The following is a 23786-nucleotide window of genomic DNA, read 5'->3' as shown; positions in this document are numbered from 1 at the left end:
AACGTGCATGACTCCCCATTTCCCATGGAATAAAAAGCTTGTGTGAGAAACGTCATGCATTTGGGTCCTGATCCTGTTCTGTTTCCTGACATTTTTTCACATGTATATGTTTCAAAAATGTTGATTGTATGAAATTAAAAAATAATAAATACATTTTATATATGCACACTTACACACAGTATTGTAAACTTTTAAATGTTCTTGACAAAATTTAAGACAAAACCAGGCAAAAAGAAGAACACTCAGACACATATGTTTTCACAATGAACTTCATTTCAAATGTATAAATATTCATTCAATGCAACATAAAAATCAGGAGGGACATTACATCAATTCAACCGATCTTTCAGGGCGCAACAAAAAAGTGACATTAATATCAGATAGACGCTTCTCTACTGCAAAAATATCCAAAGTTTAGATTTTCCCTTACGTATCAAAATATCAAGGTGAGAAATATCGGCACGGATCACAATCTACTTTCGTTGATCTCATTGAAGGCTAAATTCATCAAAGAGACGTTCAACTTTGGCAATTTGAGTTGCCAATGATCTATTATTTCACTTTGAAGAGAAATTTGTACACTCTTCTTTTTAGGGGTAACCAAAAAAATTCTATTTATTATCAGCAGAAAAAAAAATCATTTCTAAAAGCGGATCTTCAATTCCACACAGCATTCCCCCCCAATAAGTTAAATTACCGTTATACAGTCGACTATTTTAATATCCCTAAATATAATTAATACAGATCTTGCAAAAAATACTACACTGTGTCTATTCAAACAGTGCTCCGATTAAATATATACATTTAGTTCTTGTATATAATTGAACAGAAAAATGGAAGAACGATAAATACAATAATGCTGCTTTACTCTAATAAATTACTGTAATCCCTCGTTTATAGCGGTTAATGGGGACAAATGGTATGCGAAAAACCATGAGGAACCCCCCCTCATTTTTTTAGGAAGTGCTCTTCTGGCCTCTACTCGCAGCAATAGTCGAAAAGAGATAATGGATCGCAGCTGATTGGGTGCTGTTCATTTTAGGTGGAAAGAACGGAAATGAGTCACCAGTCATGACACAAATTTGCTCTCTTGAACCATGCTCACAACAATAGTCAACCAGGGGTAATGGGCAATGACCGCACGAGTGCAGTTCATTTTAGGCGGAAGTAACGGGGGTAAAAAATCATGACAAATGCGCTATCCCTCCCCCTCCTATTGGCAATAGTCACATACGTACTGTTGACTGGGGATAATGGATTGCAGCCAAAAAGTGCAGTATATTTTAGGTGGGCCACGACAGTATGCTTCATCAACCCGAACTGAAAGAAAAGTGCTTTGCCAGCGGCCTGCTCTCAGCTATAGTCGACCGGGGATAATGAATCGCAGCCACAACTGGGTATTTTATTCTAGGCCAGCCAGAACAGCAATCATCCCAACAATAATGACTTCCACTGGTCCCGGCTCGCAGCAATACAGGATTGGGGATAACAAATTGCGGCTGAATGAGTGCTCTTCATTTTAGGAGGAAATAATGGCAGAAAAAGAGACTTTCGGGCTCGACAACAGTGCTCTTTTGCTGGTCCCCACTCGCAGCAATGTGCGTTCAGGGATAATGGATCACATTCGCACGAGGGCTGGAGACTATTTGGTGGACAGCATGGCAAAAAAAGAGCGTCCAGGCTCGAAAGAAAAGCGCTCTGCTGTCCCCCAGTAGTAGCAATACGCAATCTGGGATAATGGATCGCGGAAAATTTTCAAGATGTGATGCACTGCTGCCGCATAGAGTGCAAATTAGCGAGGGATTAGAGTAAAGAACTTCTATTATTCCAAATGATCTGAATCAGATATTCGAAACCAAGCAGCTTCCTACTCACAAGAGCTCTATTTTACGCCTTAAGAAATGTACAATACACATATCTCGAGATTCAAGGAATGGCTTACATTATCTCCAAGTAATCATGTCAACAAAATGCACGATAATATCATTTGATTTAGTGCAATTTTAACGAAGCTCTCTAACCAGATGCTAAAGCTATAAGACAGTCCTTGTCCGGAAATTGATTTCAAAACAAAGAATTGAACCATAAGACAGAATACAAAAGCTGAGCAGGCTAAACCAGACATTTGGGTTCAATTTAACCAGAGTTCTAGATTGGTCCTCCGTTAACCCAACTGAGTTGTTTCGAGAGTCCCTTATTTAATCGTGAAATTATGGGATGTCTATGAAAGAAGATACAGGTTGCTACAAAACAAGAAAATGGAAGAGAAAAAGACCAAAAAAGAATGTAAATATAGAAAAGGCAGGGCATGCGATCTTTCTAGGTTCTGTTTTTTACTCCAAGATTGCCATTTCCTCATTTTATATATTTTTCTTGGGTTTTCTTCGTATTTTAACTTGCTTTACTTGTCAAATAAGAAAAATAATAGTTCGAATAAGCAAATGAACTGCCATAAAATAATTGTATTCATAATAAACATTAGATTTTATTTGTAATTAGATTTTTTTAACAACTATGGTAAAATAATTATTTGTTACAAACTTTATTTTAAGCATTGCTTTTATATCTTTTTGGGGGGATTGTAAGAAATTATTTTTCTGTTTGAATTTAAAATATAGCCAAATGAGGAAACTATCTGACATATGATTATTATGTTCTTGTTAAATAATATTTTCTTTTTTTTTCTATTTCAAATGATAAAAAATATTGAAAATGTAAGAAAAGTGCTACTACATTGTAGGTTTTTTTTCCCCTTTTATATGTGAAAAAGAATTTTTAAAATCAAGCAAATTATCTGCCATAAGGTTTTTTTAGCTCTTATTTCTTTCCCTTTTTATGTTAAAACATATAAGACAAGAATAATAATATTTACTTTTAAAAGTGGCTTATATGGTTTATACGGGGCAGTACGTAGTTTGTCTTATTTTAATTAATATTTAAATTTTTACTGCAGGAAAAAAAATATAGCCAGAAAAACAACAATAATTAACTTAAAAAAAATTTCTCAGAATAAAGAATATCTTTCTTTACTTTTTGTTAAAAATATAGTAAAAGAAAATGAACCCTTGATGTTAATAACATATTTTTCTATCCTTTCATTTTGGGGGGGATAGTTACTATTATACTCAATCAAAATATTTCTAATTTTTACAGCAGATTTTTTTCTAAATATAGCCACATGAGAAAACAATATGAAATAATTAAGCTTGTATTATATATTTTTTTCTACTTTTTACCATTTTCATTTCTTTTATAATCAAAAAAACAAAAACTTTTAAGCATTATTTTTCCAATTTTCTTCCTTTTTGGAGATTATTCTGCTCATTTTACAGAATATGTTTTAGTCTTTTACCATAAAAAATTTAAAAAAAAATGCAGTGAGAAAAATAATACTTAAAATGAGCTAAATGTCTTACAATTTTTTTAATTATTCACTGGAATTAAAGGGGAATGGAGTTTTCACCCGAAAAGCTACGATCATTTTGATTGGCTATAATTTGGTATAAACCTGCACATCGGCAAGTGTTGAGTAAAGTAAAAAATCTTTTTTTGTAAAAAATACCAGGGAGAGTGCGCAAAACAGAGAACCTTTCTTCCCATAAAAATCTGTTTTTGTGTTTGTATGATTGCCTGAAAGCCTCCTTCGGCAGAAAAAAAACCCAAACCACAAAACCCACGTCACGCATTGTTACATTGATCCACACTGACAACACTTTCATACGCGCGCGCACAAACCGGCTCAAGGAAGCAAGAAAATCCGACTTAATGGCGGTAGAAAATACAACCGCTGTTGGACTGGGAACACTTGAGCCAGCTAAAGGGGCACGTGCACACTCATCCCTAAAATAAAATTGAAAAAAAAAAAAAAAAAAACATTAATATGCTTTCATCGGCAGAAAATACTTTGACTGTAAAAAGGAAAATGAACTGTTTCGGGGTCAATACTGAACCAATAGAAGACATGAAGTTAATTGTACCAAACGTCTTTGGTTGTTTTGCACAAACACTCTCAATAAATGTAAACATTGGAATAATTTAAATATATATATATCATATATTATAAACAAACATTTAGCTCTGTGGTTTTGGGGGTAGGGCGCCCGACCCGAGACTAGGAGGTTGCTGGTTCGAGCCTCGGCCGGGTCATACCTAAGACTTATAACATTGGTAACCATTGCCTCCCTGCTTGGCGCATTAGGGGTTGGAATTGGGGGGGTTTGGTCACCTAATGACTCCCAACACCTCAGTTGGGTTGAGCGAGGGGGCTGGGAATCCCCTCCTCTATATCAATCTCCCAGAAAGAGTCAAAAATGTGAATGTGTTCTTAAGTCATTCTTGACTCTAGCCACCTCCCACTCGGGGGATATTAGTCCGGTATACATATAAACAAACATTTTTTTAAAAAGGATAAAAGATTGCATTTTATTCTAAATTGGGTTATTTTATTAAACAAGATACAAACCCAACTACAACAAGAACAATCCAATTAGAAATTGGGTTATCTTATTCTAAAGTTGTTGATTTAAGTTGTTTTGTTTCAAACAAACAAAAACAAGGATTCAGCAGTCAGAAACATGACAAAATACAACCTTTTTTTCAAATGAAATGGGGTGTTTACTTTCATATAGTGTTATTTTCTTTCCAAATAAATAAATGTAGTTGTCAAAAACAAAACTAAAATAATTTAAAAAGGGAAAACATATGGCATCTTATTTTAAATTAAGTTGTTTTGTTTCAAACAATACCATCCATCCATTATCTGCACCGCTTATCCTCAGTAGGGTCACGGGGGTGCTGGAGCCCATTCCAGTCATCTTTGGGCAGCGGGCAGGGGACACCCTGAACTGGTTGCCACACAGGGACAGACAATTCGCTCACGCATTCACACCTAGGGACAATTTGGACTGGCCAATTAACCTGACATGCATGATTTTTGAATGCGAGAGGAAACCGGAGTGGCCGGAGAAAACCCACGCAGACACGGGGAGAACATGCAAACTCCACACGGGGAGGCTGCAGTAGCTGGACTTGAACCCTTAACCTCTGCGCCGTGGGGCTGCGCGCTAACCACCCAGCCGCCCGTTCAAACAATATCAATGTTTATTACAAAAATAACCTGTTTTTAAAAACTGGATCCCCCCCAAAAATTTCAAGTAATAGTCATCAAAATTTGCTTTAATGGGCCATTTTCCTTAGAACTATTTCAAACTTGGTCATTATATTTAGCTTTTACTGAAATAAAAACGATCAACGATTAAGAATTTTTCTAAATAAATGAATGATCAAAATTAATTATCAAATGTGTTTTAATGATTTATAAATTGTCCGAATTTGTATACTATAAGCTTGTTTTAACTGCACTCATTGTCAAGATTTTGATATTTCTCAGTGATGGCATATTTGTTTTGAACCAAACAATGTATTATCTGACATTTGTTGCAGATTACCGTGATTTTTGCTTTTGGTGAACGTACCGTGAAAATCTCACGCCAATGTCCCATGTCTCTTCTTTTCTACTGCGGGTTCTTGAGTATGCGTCCGTATCGGAAGTCGTAGACGTGTCTGCAAAGGTAGACCAGTTGGGGGTCCACGTGGGCGGGCACACAGCGGTGGGCGGGTGGGGCAAAATCTGGGCAACAGGGCACCATGCTGCGAAAGACGCCCGCCAAGAGGGCTCCCTCCGAACGACGTTTCGTCAAGGCACAATATCTGCAAACAAAAAAAACGCTTTGTGTGCTTTTCTGAATCACAGAGGACAATATGAGCTCACACTAAAGTCCAAAGAGCGGCAAAAAGGCCATTTGTGGACCACCTTCATTTAGCAGCCCACAACAAAAACTAAGATCGCTATATAGGTGCGAGAGCTGTGAATGGTTAAAGCTTTGCTGACTTGCCTAGCTGATGCTACTAGCCAACATTAGTGGATATTAGCTGTGTCTGAAACTTATGACAAAAAGTTAAAGGACACCAGGGCAGACAACTCTGAAAAGTTGCCTGCCCAGCCATACACAGTGGAACCTCGGTTCTCGACCATAATCCGTTCCAGAACCCTGTTCGAAAACCGATTTGTTCAATCACCGAAATCGTTTTTCCCATTAAAAGTAATGTGAAATCGTTTTAATCCGTTCCAAAACCCTGAATGTTTACCACGGACGTAAACATGAAGCTAACCCAGGCTAATCGTACGTTCGCGTTATCTCTCCGTACGAAAGATTACGCTAACATGAACGTGTAAAAAAAAAAAAAAATCAGGTCGTTTACACGTCATTTAGCACCCGGGTCTCCACAACAAGTGGTGAGCGGTTAAAGGATAAAGAAAAGATTTATGAATAGGATTTCTTACCTTTGTGGTGGTCTGCAGAACGAATGCTCTATTCCCTCGAAAGAAGGGAAACTCGCACACCTTCTTCATATTTTGCTATTATTTCTTTCTTAAATGCAATAGTTGTACGCACTACTCTTCTTTTTTCACCTGTAGCAACTTTGCTGCTTGCACCGACCTTCTTCCGAGGCATAATTAGGGGTTAAAACACTCCCTTCACCGATATTTAAAACGAAAGCAAAAAGAAATGCGCGCTCACGTGACAACAGTTCTTCACGAGGGGTGGGGGAGATCTACACCCGTACGCCGCTCAGCATCGCCCCTAGCGTACCGGCGTTCGAATTTTTTTGAACGGAAAGCGAAGTAAGAATTTCTCGAAATTTTTGGTCGAGAACCGATTTGTTCGAACTGAGAGGCGTTCGAAAACCGAGGTTTCACTGTAGTTGCCTGCCCCATTTTTCACAACTTGAAACACAATAAGACGACTCATCACAAAAAAAAAAACATTGTTGCAAAGTATTAAGGATTGATAATCAGAAAATATGACGGAACAACTCTAGGTTTATTATAAATCAACTTATAACATTCATTGCATGTATATGACATCACCGTTTTCCATCTGCCATCTGTACCTGTAATTACTCATCTTCATTCATGCAATGTTTGCGTTGCGTCGTCTGCTACAAGCCATGTGAACGAGGAGTTCCTCTTTCCACGATGCTTTTAATGTATGTTTACGTTTTGTAGCGTCATTAATTTTGTTAGCTTCTTTTGAATCTTTCTTCTGGGTCTGAGGTTTTGGCCTGATTCCGAACCACTTCAATTTTTCTTGAGTTCTTTGTGCGTCTACTTTGGAAAATGATATGCAAATGCACGACCTTATAACGCTCGGGAGAGTCAGAAGCACAAAGTTATTCAATGCAGGCTTCCGATTGGCTGCCAAGTTTGCAAATTGCCAAACGAACCAAAATTCCCAAATTTCCAAATCGAACGAAGATTTCGAAATCGGAATAAAGCAAACGTTTAATTTGGAAAAATGTCGGCCACCCGGGTGGACACGTTTTTAAGTTGTATGCTCGACGTAAAAGATGCACACCCGGGGTGTCCGGGCTTATTTCAGACACTGATATTAGCCACATTAGCGACTATTCATGATCCATCAAGTGTTTCTGGAATTAGCTAGAACCCACTAACAGCCAATCATGAAGCACATTTCAATACAAGTCCTTAAAAATGGCTTTGTTATAATAAAATGATCTTTTAACAAATAAATAACCTGCAACGAATATCTACAAAAACCCCTTTGATTTCTACTCTCAAGCACATCATTACTCACCTACAGTACTGGGCTAAGGGGAGGACGTAGCATCGGTCTTCGATGCAGGCTACGCTGTTCTCGTCCTGATGTCGGGAGGCAAAGATCTCGTTCTGAAAAGGAGAAATATTCTTCATTCCTCACATTTATTCTTTTTAGAGGAATCATGTTGCTGGTATGCAAGGCTAAAAAAACACGGCAGATACGATCACAGCGGAGCCGAACAGTTGTCTGGCGCCAGACTGATAATAACGTCCCCCATCACCTTGTGAGGTGGCATCACCATGCAGACAACGCCAAAGGTAAAGCAGAATCGTGACATTGAGGGATGAACACAGTAGTCAAAAACAAATTGAAGTGAGAGTTGCTGTCATTGTATTACGATTGTTGTGACCTGATGACATTATCTTTGTTGTACCTGAGTCCCTTGTTTATTGCAGTTATTGGGGCCCAGAACACCCCCTCTGCTCTGCCCCCATTTTTAAAATACACTTTTTGCCAGAACCGGGGGCGGCAGTAGCTCAGGAGGTAGAGCGCTCGTTTTGGGATCAAGGGATCCCAGTTCAAATCCCGGCTCGTCCGTGTTACATGTCGAAGTGTCCTTGGGTAAGACACTGAACCCCTAATACCCCCAATAAGCAGGTTAGCGTCTTACATGGCTGCAATACAAGGCCGCTATTGGGAAATGTGGAGCACATTGTAAAGCGCTTTGGGAAGTCATTGACTTGAAAAGCGCTATATAAATGCAGATCATTTCATTTCATTTCAGACCCCAGTTGCAGCAATAGTGGACAGGGGATAATGGATTGCTGCCGCATGGATGCTGTTTATTTCAGGCGGAAGGAAGGGAAAAATTTGCTCCCTAGCCCCCGCTCTCATCAATAGTCACAGGGATATTGGATCGCAGACAAAACAGTGCAGCACACTACAGCAGCCCAAACTGAAACAAAGCATGCTCTCAGCAATTATTGACCAGTGATAGTGGATCAGGGCCACAATCGTGCATTTATTTTAGGCAGGCTAGAATAGCACACATTCCAACAAAAATGCCTCCTGCCGGTCCTCACTCACAACACTATGACATTGGGGATAATGGATAGTGGACGTCTAGTTCATTTGAGGCAAAAAAAATAAATAAATGTTCTTTTCTATGGTCCAAAATAAAAGTCTCTCTCCGAAGTGTCTATTTGTATTGTGGGTTGATGCATAAGACATGTGTCTGCTCTGAAAAGCCCGACTGAAAACACATCACATTTGATGGTTCAGTTATTCTGATCATGAAAGTAAATCAGTGAATTATTAAAAAAAAAAAAACAATTGATAAATCTTACAAATTCTTTTAAATTTAAACAAATATGAATCTTATTAAGGGCAGCACGGCGGCGCAGTGGTTAGCGCGTGTGCGGCACAGTTCTGAGGTCTTGGGAACCTCCTGTGTGGGTTCAAATCCAGCAACCGGACTTCCTGTGCGGAGTTTGTATGTTCTTCCCGTGCTTGCGTGGGTTTCCTCCAGGCACATTCCAAAGACATGCATTTCAGGTGGATTGGCTGGTCCAAATTGTCCCTAGGTGTGAATGAGTGAGCAAGTTGTCTGTCCCTGTGTGCCCTGCGATTGGCTGGCAACCAGTTCAGGGTGTCCCTTGCCCACTGCCTGATGATTGCTGGGATGGGCTCCAGCACCCCCGCGACCCTACTGAGGATAAGCGGTGCAGCTAATGAGATGAGATGAGAATCTTATTAATGTGATCACATTTTTGAGACTTTCATATTTGGATTTAAGACTTTTTAATGCCAATTAAGGCCTTATTTCCAGACTAAAAAAAAAGACTTTTCAAGGATCCGCGGGAACTCTGTTGCAGTAATATGCGATTGGGGATATTGGGTTGCTACTGCACAGGTGCTGTTCAGTTAAGGTGGAAAGAACGAAAAAAAATAACTGCTATGCATGACACAATTTTGCTCTCCAAAATAATGCGTTCAACAATAGTCGACCATAGATATTGGAATGCGGCCACAATTCATCTTAGGCACGCCAGAACGGCACGCCTTCATACAAAAGTGCCTTCTGCTGGTACATGTTCACAGCAATATGGGGTTGAGCATGATGGATTGCCGACAAAATAGTGCAGTTCGTTTTAGGCGGGCCACAATAGCTTACTTCAGCAGCCCGAACCGAAAAATAAATGGCCCCTGTTCTAAGCAAGTCGACGGGAAATAAAGGATAGCGGGCACAAGCATGCGTTTCATTTGAGGCAAGCCAAAATTGCACAAAAGTGCCTCTCAGCTATAGTGGACAAGGGATATTAAATCGCAGCCACTCAGTGCAGTTCATTTTAAGCGGGCCACTATGACATGCCTAAGCATCCCAAAACCCTCCCCCAAAAATGAAATGTTCAATTGTGCCTCTAGCACTCAGGTGTCAAACAGGCGGCCCGCGGGCCAATTAAGGCCCGCTAAGGGATTGAATCCGGCCCGCGAGACAACACTCAGAGAAGCGCAAGAGAAAAACAAGAGGCCGTTTGAAATATGTCAACTTGATGTAGTCAAAGCCAGGTGCCTCTCACAAAGAGACTGTACTCGTGCTCTCTCTCTCTCTCTCTCTCTTCCACCCCTTTTCTCCCACTCTCTGTCTGTCTCTTTCATTCTCTGTGTCTCCCTTTTTCTCTTCCTTTGTTCCTCTTTGTCTCTTTCTCTTTCTGTGTCTTTTTAACTTCTTTAACTCCAACTTCCTTTTTTCCTTTTCTCTCTTTTCTCTTTCTCTCTTCATACCCTTTGCGCTTTCTTTTTTCTTTTCTCTACGTCTTTCTATTTCTCTTTGGATTTCTTTCTTCCGCTCCCTTTTTCCCCCTCTCTTACGACTTCTCTTTTTATCTCTTGTTTCTCACACTCTCTCCCTCTTTCTTTGTCCCACCCTCTCTCTTCTTTTCCCTCCATCTTTCTCTTATTTCTTTAACTCTCTTTTTCTTTCTCTTTAATCTACTAATCCGGCCCCCGACAGAATGTTTGTTCTATCCTGTGGCCCCCAAAAATGAGTTTGACACCCCTGCTCTAGCACATAGGTGGCGAGGTTTGAATTGCAGGTTTTAAATCAGAGGATGCTTTCATTGTGGCCTGTGTAGACCTATGAGACTTTTTGTGATTAAGGGCTATACAAATAAATGTTATTGGACTTCAATTTTTGATGAACATTTTTTAAATGAATATTTTTCAATCCCCGATGACATGAGGCCGCCAAGTATGGAGGGATTACAGTAATCTCACCTGGCAGTGTGCGCCCGGGTCTCGGCCTCCCTGCGTGTGCTCCGGTCGGTAGTACCAGAAAAGACTCATCATCAGCTCCCCTGAGGCCACCAATAAAAACACACAAACGCGTCAGCAACCTTGACACGCCATCCATCAACCCTTCGGTCTACACGGACCGGTTTTGGGATCCTCCCACAGAGCCGATATCTTGGCCACATAAGGCAGAGACTTCTTCCTGGGGCCCGAGCGCAGCAGCACCGTGTCTCGGACGCGGATCACTTCTCCGTCGCGCTCCACGCCCTCGTAGCACTGACGGAGCGACGTCTCGTCCTCACCCTGGTTCCATAAAAACCTTTGCATCACTTTTTTTCTCCATTGACGACTTTTGACATTGTTGTTTTTTTTAATAACTCACCGCGATAAAAACCTCCTTTTCTGCGGGGACCCCTACCGGCCGCCATCCGTTTGTGGCGCGTCTTCGGCTAATCGCCTTTGGCTGCCCTGCGCTTGGGTCTGTCGCTTTTAGCCGTGCACGTGAAGGCGGCTGGTGGAGGTTGGTCGTCCGTTTTGAGGTGACTATGCCAGTTAAAGAGCAGTTGGTCAGTGGCAGGGGCTGTGGCACCAGGATGGAAGGATTGTGGTTACTTTGAGAGGAAGAGTAAGTCTCTGGAAAACAGAGGAGGCACTGTCACATGTTTTAAAAAGTGCATTTATACAGATGGCCTAAAATCCAGACACGTTACAATTCCATCAACGGGACCGTGTGTGTTATTTAGCGCATCCTAGTGGTTAAAGAAAAAAAATTGTTAAAAATATTGATGAAAATAGGTCAAAAATTACAGTAATCCATTGCCTTATTACCATTTCCTTTTCACGGTTTGCTACTTCGCAGATTTTCATGATTGTGCATTGTATTCTGCATCCTGATTGGCTAACAGGTAATCCCGCCCCTTTTCTGCATGTGCGTCAATCATGTTGAGGTCTAAGTTGAACACGTCCGGAAAACAGCTTGATGAACTAATAGTAAGTACGGGTACACATTACGCTTTCAGTTTTTAGTTTCTCTGAAAGCCAGAGTGTCAATAAAACGCTCTGGGCCCGAAAGGCGAGGAAAATGCTTTCTTTTGACTTATGAAATGAAAATAAAATGATCTGCATTTATATAGCGCTCTTCAAGTCAATGACTTCCCAAAGCGCTTTACAATGTGCTCCACATTTCCCAATAGCGGCCTTGCAGCCATGTAAGGCGCTAACCTGCTTATTGGGGGTATTAGGGGTTCAGTGTCTTACCCAAGGACACTTTGACATGTATACCGGACGAGCCGGGATTCGAACTGGGATCCCTTGATCCCAAGACGAGCGCTCTACCTCCTGAGCTACTACTTATAGTAGTAAGGTAACAGCCTCTTCACGCCACATGTTTGTTTTCTGCTAACTTCCACATAAAGTCTACAAAATATCAACTGAAGTAAAAAATCGATAGTGTCAAGGATCAATAGTTTGATATGGCAGCCAGATTATCTTCTTAATTATTTGTCTTTCAAAAGAACATTGTTTGTATTTGTTGTTTAGAATGTAATGACATTTATTTATTATAATAAATATAAACATAATTTGACAGTACACACTAGTGAGGATAAATAATGCAGACAATGAATGGCTGGAATTTGATGGCGCCAAAGTTTTCTAAAAGAACAGGTTCAACTTTTGTCATGTGGAATGTTCTTTTTACTGTAACATATTTACGCCATATTTTTGTGTCCCAATAACGTCCACATGATGGTGACAAAATATCATCTGAAGTCAAAAAGTGGTAGTATGCTGAATCGACTGTACAAAAAAGAAGCACAATAAACATTTATAACGTATAGTACTTTTATTAAAGGCGCTGTACGGAATTTGGGGGCTTTTTTTCCCACTTCCAAAATCTCCTGGCTTGTGTCACCATAGCGGCATCTGTCAGCTTGTTTATTTTACGCGTACAAGTACGCTGGGACCTCGCTACTTCGCAGTTCCACGTTCGTGGGTTCAGAGCTTCGCGGGTCTAAAAATAATAATAATAAAATAAAAAATAAAATAAAAAATAAATAAAATGAAAAAAAAAATGTAAGCATTTTTGAAGATTTTCACTTTTCGCGGATTGTTTTGGACCCCATTAACCGTGTCTAAAATAATAATAATAATAAAATAAAATAATTTAAAAAATATATATTTTTTTAAGCATTTTTGAAGGGGTGTCGCTACTTCGCAGATTTTCACTTTTTGCGGGTGGTTTTGGTCCCCATTAACCGGGTCTAAAAATAAAAATAATAAAATAAAATAATAATTTTTAAAAAAATGTTGTTGATTTTTAAGCATTTTTGAAGGGGCGTCGCTACTTCGCGGATTTTCACTTTTCGCGGGTGGTTTTGCTCCCCATTAACCGCGATAACAGACCTGTGCATTTCTTTAGATGCGCTCGAATATTTTTTTTTTTTAATCTTTCTTAGGGTTTGGGTTGGCATTCGGACTCTACGCGAAGCAGGCCTCTTCTTACTTTCACCGTTTTCATGTAACACTTGACAAATAGGAAAAAAATAAAATCCCTGGGGAAGAGCCTGACATCACTCTCCAGCAGTCTTCACCCCACATTCCTCCTACTTAATGTGTTTCGCCCTGAAGAGCTTGGCTAAAAGTAAGATAAAAGCAGATAGCCGCAGTGGTGGAAAAAGTCTCTTTGAACTTAGTTAGGAATTGTTAATGTGTACTGTATATATGTAAGAGAAAAGAATAAGAGAAAACTTCCAACTTTTTTAAGGACACCCGAGACGACATACACCACAACATGACTGAGCCTGTAAATAAGGGTTTGTTCTTTGGGTTCAATGTATCATGTATTTATTAAATAATGAATAAAGGTTTCTACTTTGCAGATTTTGACTATCGCGGGTCCTTTTTGAAACCAAACCTCGAAAAAAAAACGGGGGATCACTGTACGATAAAAATAACTAGCATAGCATTGCAAAAGTTGCAAGTCATCCCCTCCTAACCTGTTTTGATGCCATGCGAGCAACTGGTGCAACCAGTGTTATAAGAGCACCCCCTGTTGGCGACGGGGGCCATCGCCCTGCAGGCATAGCCGTAACACGGTGACGCCATTGAGTTGAAGCAGGCCGGATGAGGCACGTTTGTGGAGTGGGTGAGGCGGGATCCGGGTAGCGCCTTCCGGTTGGGGCACAAAGTGGCTAAGTTGAGGGGCCGGGGGGCGAGTGCGGCATTTGTGGCCCCATGCGGGGAGATGTGGACGTAGTAACACAAGCAGGGGTGTGGGGTGAGGGAGAGCGTCGGGTGGGCTGAGGCCGTCACCAAACACTCGCGTTTGACGGGTGGGGGAATTTGCTTGCCCGATTCCGGGTGGCTAAGGAAGAAGGCCAGGCGGTGGCAGTATTCCACGGAGCCCTGCGGGGGGCAGCAGTAGCAAGGGCTTAGTTCCGTTTCTAACTGTTCTTCCTTCACGTTTTTAAGGGAGTAGTCCAACATGCTCCGAGACTGGTAGCCGGGTTTCGCCATAGCTTGGGTGTTGGACTCCCACTCCACTTTGGGCTCGAAATCGGCCTTTTCCTTGCAGGTCGGGCAGCTACAATGAAAAGGAGTCTCCTTTTCCGTTCGAGCCGTGTCTTTGTGTTTAACTTTCGGAGGTTGTTTTTGAGTCTGGGTAGGAGTCTTGCTAACGGAAGACAAAAGAGTTTTAACTCGCGGTTTGGATGCAGCAGATGAGCTAGTCAATTTCAGCAAAACGGCGGCATTGAGCCCGGCCAATCGCCTAGGGGTGGGCTTGTCCAGTATTTCTAAACTCAAGAGCCGTTTCTTCTCCGTTTTAGAAGTCCGTATTTTTGAGAACTTCTTGGAAGTTTGGTGGAGTTTGGGTGACGAAGGCAGTGTAGAAACAGTACTTCGAGACACCTTGGAAGGCGCTGCTACATCTGCGGAGCCCTGTTTATCGTCCTGGTGGTGCCTTTTGGCCACCTTGGCTGCGAGTTGGAGGTCTGTGGCTCTATCTAGGAGCAAAGTGTTGACTGCCTCGGCGTTGAGCGAGGCCAAACGCCGTTTGCGGGGCTGTGAGATGTGAGGGCTCTTCAATTTAACTCCAGACGCTATCTTGGACTCACTAAACTTCCCTGTTTTGGCTTTAAGGGATCTCTCTTCAGTTTTCTTTCGGATGCCCTCCTCCAATCTTGTGAGGACGACGCGGCAACAGAGTCCATCTCCGTGTCTCCCTCGCAAAGGATATAACTTCCTGTCCCATTTCTTTTCCTCTGTTGTATCTGCCCTCTTGTCAATTTTCCTTTGGCAGACAACATCGACAATCTTCTTGGTCCGGCCGAAGCGGAGGGTGCGCTCCACCCGGTCCCCGTCCATGGCGCTGCCGTGGGGAGCGTTCCAGCGGGAACCTTTCGATCTGGTGTGGCTCATCACATGTTTCTGGAGGAGACCTAGAAGTGACAGATAAGGAGTAAAAGATGTGGAAAATTATATTTCGCAGAGGTTGGGAACAATGTTCCCTGTAATTTTCCACAGGTCTGAGCGTTCACACAAAGTCGGTGAGCAACGCTTGAAACAACAGTGAGCCACCATAATCCCAAGTGTGGCAAGATAATTAATTATCAAACATGTCCAAAACTTGACGTCAAGTTACATTTTGCTGAGTTTCCGGCAATGCAAAATTCTTTTTCTCTTTTGAATGAATTGACTCATGTAGTATTGCAAAGGTTGTACGGCCTACAAACGTCATTTGTTCTTACGATTCTTTCAAAAGATATCCATTTCTTTTTATTTACCGACATATTTTGTCGCATAATATTAACATTTTTGGGGGCTTATTTAGTCGGACTGTACACATTTTTTGTGGAAGTACAATGTTGGCAACAAGATTCACTTGATATCATTGGAAATTATTTGAATGCAACACAAACTTTTTCTTCTTTCTTTTGTGTTTTTTCCTATTTTTTTTAATTCCTTTAAAAACAATCTCATTGTGTTTATTTTTTCCGAGCTGTTACTTTTCTCATTTTGTTCTTTATTTCCTTTTTTCCTACGTTTCTCTTTCTTTTTTCTGGCTTTTTTCAAAATGTTTCCTTCTTTTTTCTCTTCCTTTTGTTTTTTTTCTCAGCTATTTTTTTCTTTTTTGTTCTATTCCCCCCTTCCTTTAAGTCATTTTGTGCATCATTTTACATCATATTTGGTCATGTTGGGATTAAAGGAGCAAAAACAACCTGAAGAGCCGTTTAGGACGCGAAAGAGCCAGTTCCTTTTAGTGAGCCGAGCCGAAGAAGCCGGTTCTCGACAAACTATTAACTTTACTCAACTTCGTTCTACTTCGACTCGACTTCAAAATACCGCATTTCGGACACAACGTCAGGGGAACCCTTGTATTTTTACCTTCATGCACTGTAACTTTGACTCAAGTCGCTTCTTAATTAGTAATTTTGAGCCCTCATTTTTGTGCGCCGGCTTGATTTTCTTGTGCGCTGAGAATGTGCGAGCAATGCGCAATTGTGCACGTGCGCAGCTTAGAGGGAACACTGGTTGGGAACCTAAGGCTCGCGAGCCAGATATAGCTCTCTAGTAATTACATCTGGCTCAGCAAAAAAATATGACCCATGCAAATCATCTTTGTGTCGCTACAATTTTAAAATGCGCCATAAAAATCTTCTCAGTGTCGTTCCAATTTTAATGTGTACAAAACCAAAGCAAAGCTGGAAGTGATAAGGCTCGGCTAAAAATACACAGTCTTGACTACAGTTTACAGTCACGGTGTTATACCACGAGAGCCAGTTTCAGTTGTACGTTTCTATGGAATCCTGTATACGGAAGCTCATTAAACTAAGTGTTCACTGTTGGGACGCTTTATGATGAAAACCCACAGAACAAAATGTAAAACACCCTAAACACACAGCACACTCCCCTCTCTCTCTTTCCCAGCAGTCTCAGAGCAGAAGGTAAATACATCATTCATTATACTTCTCATTTGCAGCATGTTGTGACATTTTTAACAAAAGAACTCTGCTCGCACCTGTTTTAAAACTATTACGAAAAAAAAACGACGGTCAAAATAAGCCGCAAGGATTTTAAGTAACTGCGGGAGGGAGACACATTTCCTGAGATGGGACACAGGTTCTAGCATTATTATTATCTCATAGATTTTGTCAAATCATCAAACGTGACACAGTGAAATAAAATGCGCTGAAGAATAAGCGGGTGACTGGGCAGCTGTTGAATTTTGTCTAAATACATGTAGTGTGAAAAAAAAATCTAAATATTTTGCCTTCATGGCTATTCGGGTCAAAAAGGTTCCCAACTCTGTATAAGAAGCTACATTATCTGCAAATATTAGCAGCAGTGTTGGGATTCTCACATACAGCATTAATCAACACAGCCCAGAAAATTATTGGCTGCTCTCTGCCCTGTCTAAAGGACATTGCCAGCTTCCGATATTGCAGCAGAGCCATCTACATTATAAAGGAATATTCTCACCCCGTTCACCACCACTTTGACCAGTTGCCCTCTGATAGGCACTATAGGTCCCTTAAAACAAGGACTAACTGGTTCAGAGAGGATTTCTTCCCCAGGGCCACCACCAACCTAAAAAAGCGTGCATCACTGTAAAAACATATCTTGCGACTTATTTGGAAATCTTTGTTGCTGCTAAATGATATTGCACCACTTTTCATTGCACAATTTTTACGATGCACTATTTTTTAGTCATTGCACTATTAATAACTTGGGACAGTCTCTAAACCCTACGTCTTTCATCTTGTTTTCTCTATAAAGTCTTTATTACATGTTTATCCTAGAGTGCCAAGTCTAATACTGTAGCACATAATGTTTTACTAAGTTATCATCAATGAGAATAAAGACAATTCAATTAATAAAGATGGCCACATCACAGCTCCTAAGTTCCAAGGCTAGTAGCTGTGATAGTGACACCAGCTACAACTGCTAGCAGCAGTGTTGGCAACACTAGCTGCTAACGCTGGTTGCCCTAGAACAACTTCTAAGTGCTAATGCTAGTAGCCATGACAGTGACACAAGCTGCAAACGTTAGCCGCTGTGTTGGTGACCCTAGCCGCTAATGCATAGCTGCTAAGTGCTAATGCTAGTAGCCGTGATAGTGACACTAGCTGCAAACGCAAGCAGCTGAGCCTGGGACCCTAGCTGCTAATGCCTGTTGTGACAGTGACACAGGCTGCAAATGCTAACAGCTATGTTGGGGACTCTAGCAGCTAATGCTGGTTGCTGTATCACAACGTTTAGGTGTAAATGCTAGTTGTCCTGACAATGACACCAGCTGCAAATGCTAGCCACTGTATCGGCCAACTTAGCCGTAAATGCTAACTTTTACGTCACAGTTGGTTACTGCCAATGCAAGCAGCTATGACAGAGACCTTAGCTGCCATCTCTAGGATATATAGCAACGTTGCTGAATACTATATTTCACCAAGGTCAAGGTTTTGAGTAAAGTAAAATTATAATCAGAATTTTAAGTTGACGCTTCCTTTAAACATGTCTATCAAGACTGTTCGGCATATTTCAGACACATTTGTTTTTATGTTAGACGAAAAGCAAAACAGACACCTTCTTCATTGCCTTGTATTTTCCTTTATGTGTGTCTTTTTCAGAACGATTAGTAGATTGAGACCGAGTCTGGAAGTATAACACTGTTACGTCTGCATTTCACCTCTGCCAATTTCCTGGCTACTTGATTCAGCTAGTAGTCGAACTCGGAAACAGATACAATTCTATGAACATTTATTTCACCAACTGAACTGAGCAGCTCTCTTTGTTAATCGGCAAAGCCAGCTGGTAAAGAGACTACTAATATTTGCACTAAATCCACAGCCGTGACTTTAAACAGAATAGAATGGGCCCCACAGACAATTTAATGGTCTTTCCGTTTTTTTTAACTCACAATTACATTTAAGGCTTTCATGATCTACAAATCGATATATTATTACCTAAAAAAAAAGACATAAATCTTTTGGGGAAACAAGAAAATTAGGTACTTAACAGACTTTAGAGACCACCTCAAGGATCTCAGAACATAATCACAAATATGTATCCTGGCATTAGCGTTGTCCAATTCCCATTGCCCAAGTTTTGCGGAAGAACAGATGTTAAATGGTTTGGGCAAAGGGCCAAAGTGGCGCTTCAGAGCCGTACTGACATTGGGGGTGGCATCGAGTCGTGGCCATTATCATGATCCATATACGTGGTTTCTCGGGCTTTACTAGAATTTACAAAAACATTAAAGAAACGATAAATGCTAAGGAATGAATGCAAAATTACATAGAAAATATTGTTGGTGTTAAAAAAGTAGTTCTAAAAAACAATTATTTGAGTGGGAATTTTACTTACTAATAGTATTTGTATCAATGCCTTCTGGAATCGGACATCCCAAATATTAAATGACTGCTGACATCTTTCCTAAAATATTCTAATAGTATTTATTTCTTAAATATGGTCCTCTAATGTTCATTTATTTAATTCATATAATTACATTTCATATTTATTGACAAAGGAATCCAACAGTGTGTTTTTCAAAAAGCTATACATGATATTTCAAAAGACAAAATCAAATGCATTGCACAAAAATAAAGGAATGATTATAAAAGACAGTTTATCCAAAAGGAGGTGAAAAATGAACAGAGATAATATTTTATACCACGACCTGTCGCTGTAGTGAGTATTGCAACCGAAAACAAGTGCTAAAAAGAACCAAGAAAATACAAACTACGGATATTCAAAGAGACCAAAACAGCACCATTTTTCTTCAAATATTTTAACCCAGACTTTGCAAGGTTTTTGTGTACATGTAGTAGCAAGAAGAGGGAACATTATATCAACTCCCTCTAGGTGGTGAGGCTCATGTTATGTAAAATAAAAACACATTTCTCAAACTAAGAATATGTTAATAAATGCACTTCTATGTGAAAGTTTGTGTATTTCTGCTTTTTATTTAACTAGGATTGTTTTCATGAATGTTTTTTTTTACTATTACGAGGTGATAAATAATACACACTGTCCTTTTAAGTATTAACAATGAAAATGACACACACACACACACAAAATTGGTTGAGGTGCAAGTTATTAGACGCTCTGGAGATACAGTATAGAATGTTTGCACACTAACTAGGAAGAGGAAGCGGATTTCTTCTTCGGGTGAATGCTGGGTGACCTCTCACAGCACCACACGCCAGTAGTGGCGGGAAAAAGCACTACAGTAATGTCCTGTACTAAGAAAAAAATCTAACTTACAGCAATGTCCGGATATTTTTCAACATGCCCAATAAAAAAGAATGTTTTTATGTACCGTTTTTCATAACACGAATGTTTGTAAGTAGGGGAGTGTTTGTATACTACATACTCTCAGACAAACAAGTTTCTCAACTGGTGGGTTGGGATCCAAAAGTGGTTTGTAGGCCTTTAGCAAAATAATACTAAGAAAATAAAAACATTACTGTGGGTCGTTTAACTCCTCAACGGTAGATTTTTTTTTTCAGAAGTATCACTGTAGTTGTTATTTGTAGTATTTTTGTATTATAGTAGTACGGCAGTGGAATTGTAATATTTCTGTACTTGTATTTTTGTTTTAAAGTATTGTTACAGTACTATTTTTGCCGTATAACAATAATATTTTTGTCATATTACTATATCATTTTAGAAGTACTTCCGAGTTTTATTTTTGTAGCATTTATGTTGTGTTTCCGTAGTTGATTGGTGTAATTATCCTGTAGTATTTATGTAGTATTACTACAGTAGTGTTTTATCGTATTTAAGTATTACGACTTTATAATATGACTAATATTTATTAGCATCTTTGTAGTAGTTCCATGTTTTTTTTGTTTTTTCAATAGTATTTTTGGATAGATACTTTATTCATTCCCTGTAGGGAAATTCACACTTCCAGCAGTACCCTTGCGTTGAAAAATAAAATAATAAAATAAAAGATATAGAATACAAAAATACCCAATATAACGTTTTGCTATAGAGTATTTAATAATAATAAATAATAATATTAATTTCCTTGTATTGTCATTCTGTGTAACAATGTACACAGAACGAAATGTCGATTGCACCTGACCCGTTGTAGCGAGCCGATGCAGCCGCAGCCAACAGAGGGCGCCGCCGACCACTTTTTAAGTCTTAGGAATGACTCGGCCGGGGCGCGAACCACCGACCTCCCAGTCTCAAAGCGGGCGCCTTAGCATCTAGGCTATTTAAACAGTGCTACGGAAAATTCACACTGTAATTAAACTAGGGTAATATGCAAATGTGGGGGTGGGCTTTTACTCCCCCGGGTGGAGTTTAAGAGCCTCATGGCATGAGGAAGAAATGATCTCATTCTGTTCATGGAACAAGACTGTGACAACAGTCTGTCGCTGAAGCTGCTTTGTAGTATTTCTGTATTATAGAATTACTGCAGTGGTATTACAATAGTATTTTGGTAGTGTTAATGTAGTATTTTTGTAGCATTTCCATAGTTCTTGTCGTTTTTATGTAAATTTTTTCTTGCAGTATTGCTGTAGTATTTTTCTAGTTTACCAGATGTTCTGATATGTTCTCTTTTTTTCTGTAAAAAAATGTTCTACCATCTTTGTTTTAAACTGTGCAATCCTTGCATTTCATAAATCTGGAAAAAAAAGATTTTTCTTTGAGAGGGTCGCGGCTTGTAAAACATGTATTTTTCAAGATGTGTTACAGTGACCGGAAAACTACCGACAGATAAGACTGTGGTGCTTCTGAGGTTCCGAGAAAAGCTCGTAAACATTCTAAGTTTGCTTTCTCCGGCACACACTTGAATGCACCGCAACACGTTTGAGTCTTCGTGCACGCACACATCCATAAGTGCGTGCACGCGTACAAAGGGAAATAAAAGTCAAAAGCCTGACGTAGCTTGCCCACTAAATACGGGCTGTGGGGGAGAGAGGTGATTGCGTGTTGGGGGCGCGGACTGGAGAAAAATAAGAGAACCCCTCTCTCTCTCAACCCCCCTCTTTGCGATCTGAACACAATTTCTCATTTCCGAACCGGAATCCCCATTAACCACACGGCGGCGGAGCCCATCGAACCGGCATATTGTCAGATTCCCTCGCTAACCCCCCTCCCATACTAACTCGTCGAATAAATATGACATTCTTGCCAAGAAATTCTCTGCCGATCTCCGATTCCCCCGATCGGAACAAGTTGGCGACGACCGCGATCGAGGCGACAACTTACCGTCGCACTTCCTGCAGCTTACCGGAGGAGGGGGAGGAAGTGAGACGGGGAGAGATAGAGCGTTGAGCCGGACTGGTGAGATGGTGACACGGCCCCCCCACGCCTCTCCTTCTCAAACTGAAAGAGATGGCGAGGTGCGCGTGCACGAGTGCGTGTTTTTCCTGGTTGTGCGACAATACCAGTTTGGTGCGCGCGCAACCCCGCCTCATCCGATCAACATGAAAAATGATTAAATACCGACGCCAGGTATGAACCCATACTACCCCTTTTAAGAGGGTCCCTATGGATCCTTTGAAATCCTTCAACGTGTTTTCAGGGCTGAAAAGTCAATGTTGGTTGGAGTGCTTGAAATGGTTACCATGTTTCACAACAAGTCTGCTTAAAAATGACACCAGCCATGGGCTTAACCTGCCCTTCAACCCAAGCACCCCACAAAGTTATACCTGGTTCCTTGAAAAGGCTTAAAAAGCATTAAATTCATCTCATCTCATCAGCTGCACCGCTTATCCTCAGTAGGGTCGCGGGAGTGCTGGAGCCCATCCCAGAAATCATCAGGCAGCGGGCAGGGGACACCCTGAACTGGTTGCCAGCCAATCGCAGGGCACACAGGGACAGACAACTCGCTCGCTCATTCATACCTAGGGACAATTTGGACTGGTCAATCCACCTGAAATGCATGTCTTTGGAATGTGGGAGGAAACCGGAGTGCCTGGAGGAAACCCACGCAAGCACAGGGAGAACATACAAACTCCGCATAGGAAGTCCAGTAGCTGGATTTGAGCCCACACAGGAGGTTCCCAAGACCTTAGAACTGTGCCTGCACACGCGCTAACCACTAACCATTCATTATTCTAAAAATAAAGCTTTAATTGCCATTAAAATGTCTCAAATCCAATTTTCAAGTCTTAAAAATGTGTAAACATGAGATTGATATTTGTTTGAACTAAAAAGATTTAGCAAAGTCGTTTTTCATGATTCATGATAAAAATGCCCATCAATGGAGCAGAAGAATTCTATGGAATTAGTAGTTAACCGGACGGTTTTGTTTCAATTGTGTTTTTTTTTGTCAACTTGGTCTTAAATGTGATTTCAAAGGGCATTAAAGAAGTCTTAGAAAGCCTTGAATTTAACTTGCTTTCAGCTGTAGGAACCCAGGCATGGCATTTTTTAAAACTTTATTCACCTTAACAACAGACAGGATAGGGTTCGATAAAATGTCACGAACCAGGAACGGAGACGGGACCCAATTGCGTTCGTTTTACTTTTTATTTAGAAGGAGGAAAGGACTTGCACCCACGATCCGGGGACCGCAGAAGTGGCGCTGGGAACGCAGAAGTGGCACTTCCGAGTCAAGCGCAGGCAAAGTCGAGAGCGAGGAAAAAACAAGTCGATGGCCGGGGCGGAGGAGCAAAAACGGGTTCAGACGGAGAACAGGGCAGGATAGAGTCAGGAGTCACAAAAGTTTGCCTAGCGTGTAGCGTAGGTTCACAAATGATCCGACCAGCGTTGTCAGGAAAGCGGGGGTTTAAAAAAAAGAGGAAGCGGCCAATCAGCGTCTGCGGCTGTTGGCGCCAACTGATCTCAGTTCTTTTCTATTCCTTCAATTCTCTTGTTTTCTTCAACTTTCCCCTCCTCAGACTTTGTCTTTCC

General features: G+C 40.7%; 1 protein-coding gene across 3 annotated transcripts in view; it reads right to left on the bottom strand.

Moving 5' to 3' along the window:
- Positions 1-253: 253 nt before the first annotated feature.
- The window catches only part of LOC148346104 (uncharacterized), a 31175-nt gene continuing 7642 nt past the window's right edge, over positions 254-23786 (bottom strand). The window contains exons 2-8 of one of the 3 annotated variants that reach the window (XM_088325153.1): positions 13910-15352; positions 11296-11546; positions 11057-11216; positions 10899-10978; positions 7659-7750; positions 5475-5709; positions 254-3840 (exon numbers count right to left, since the gene is read on the bottom strand). In XM_088325153.1, the coding sequence (XP_088181279.1) occupies positions 5514-5709; positions 7659-7750; positions 10899-10978; positions 11057-11216; positions 11296-11546; positions 13910-15352 (2222 nt within the window). In that variant the 3' untranslated portion in view covers positions 254-3840; positions 5475-5513. Of the gene's footprint in view, positions 3841-4338; positions 5710-7658; positions 7751-10898; positions 10979-11056; positions 11217-11295; positions 11547-13909; positions 15353-22136; positions 22276-23786 lie in introns of those variants that run through there. The other 2 variants (XM_088325155.1, XM_088325154.1) reach the window with 2 other exon arrangements.

Source organism: Urocampus carinirostris, chromosome 20 (assembly GCF_059441175.1).
Source record: "Urocampus carinirostris isolate Australia breed hairy pipefish chromosome 20, RoL_Ucar_1.0, whole genome shotgun sequence".
NCBI classification, from domain to species: Eukaryota; Metazoa; Chordata; class Actinopteri; order Syngnathiformes; family Syngnathidae; genus Urocampus; species Urocampus carinirostris.
Note: the sequence above shows the minus strand (reverse complement) of the source record. Positions and strands in the feature narration are given on the sequence as shown.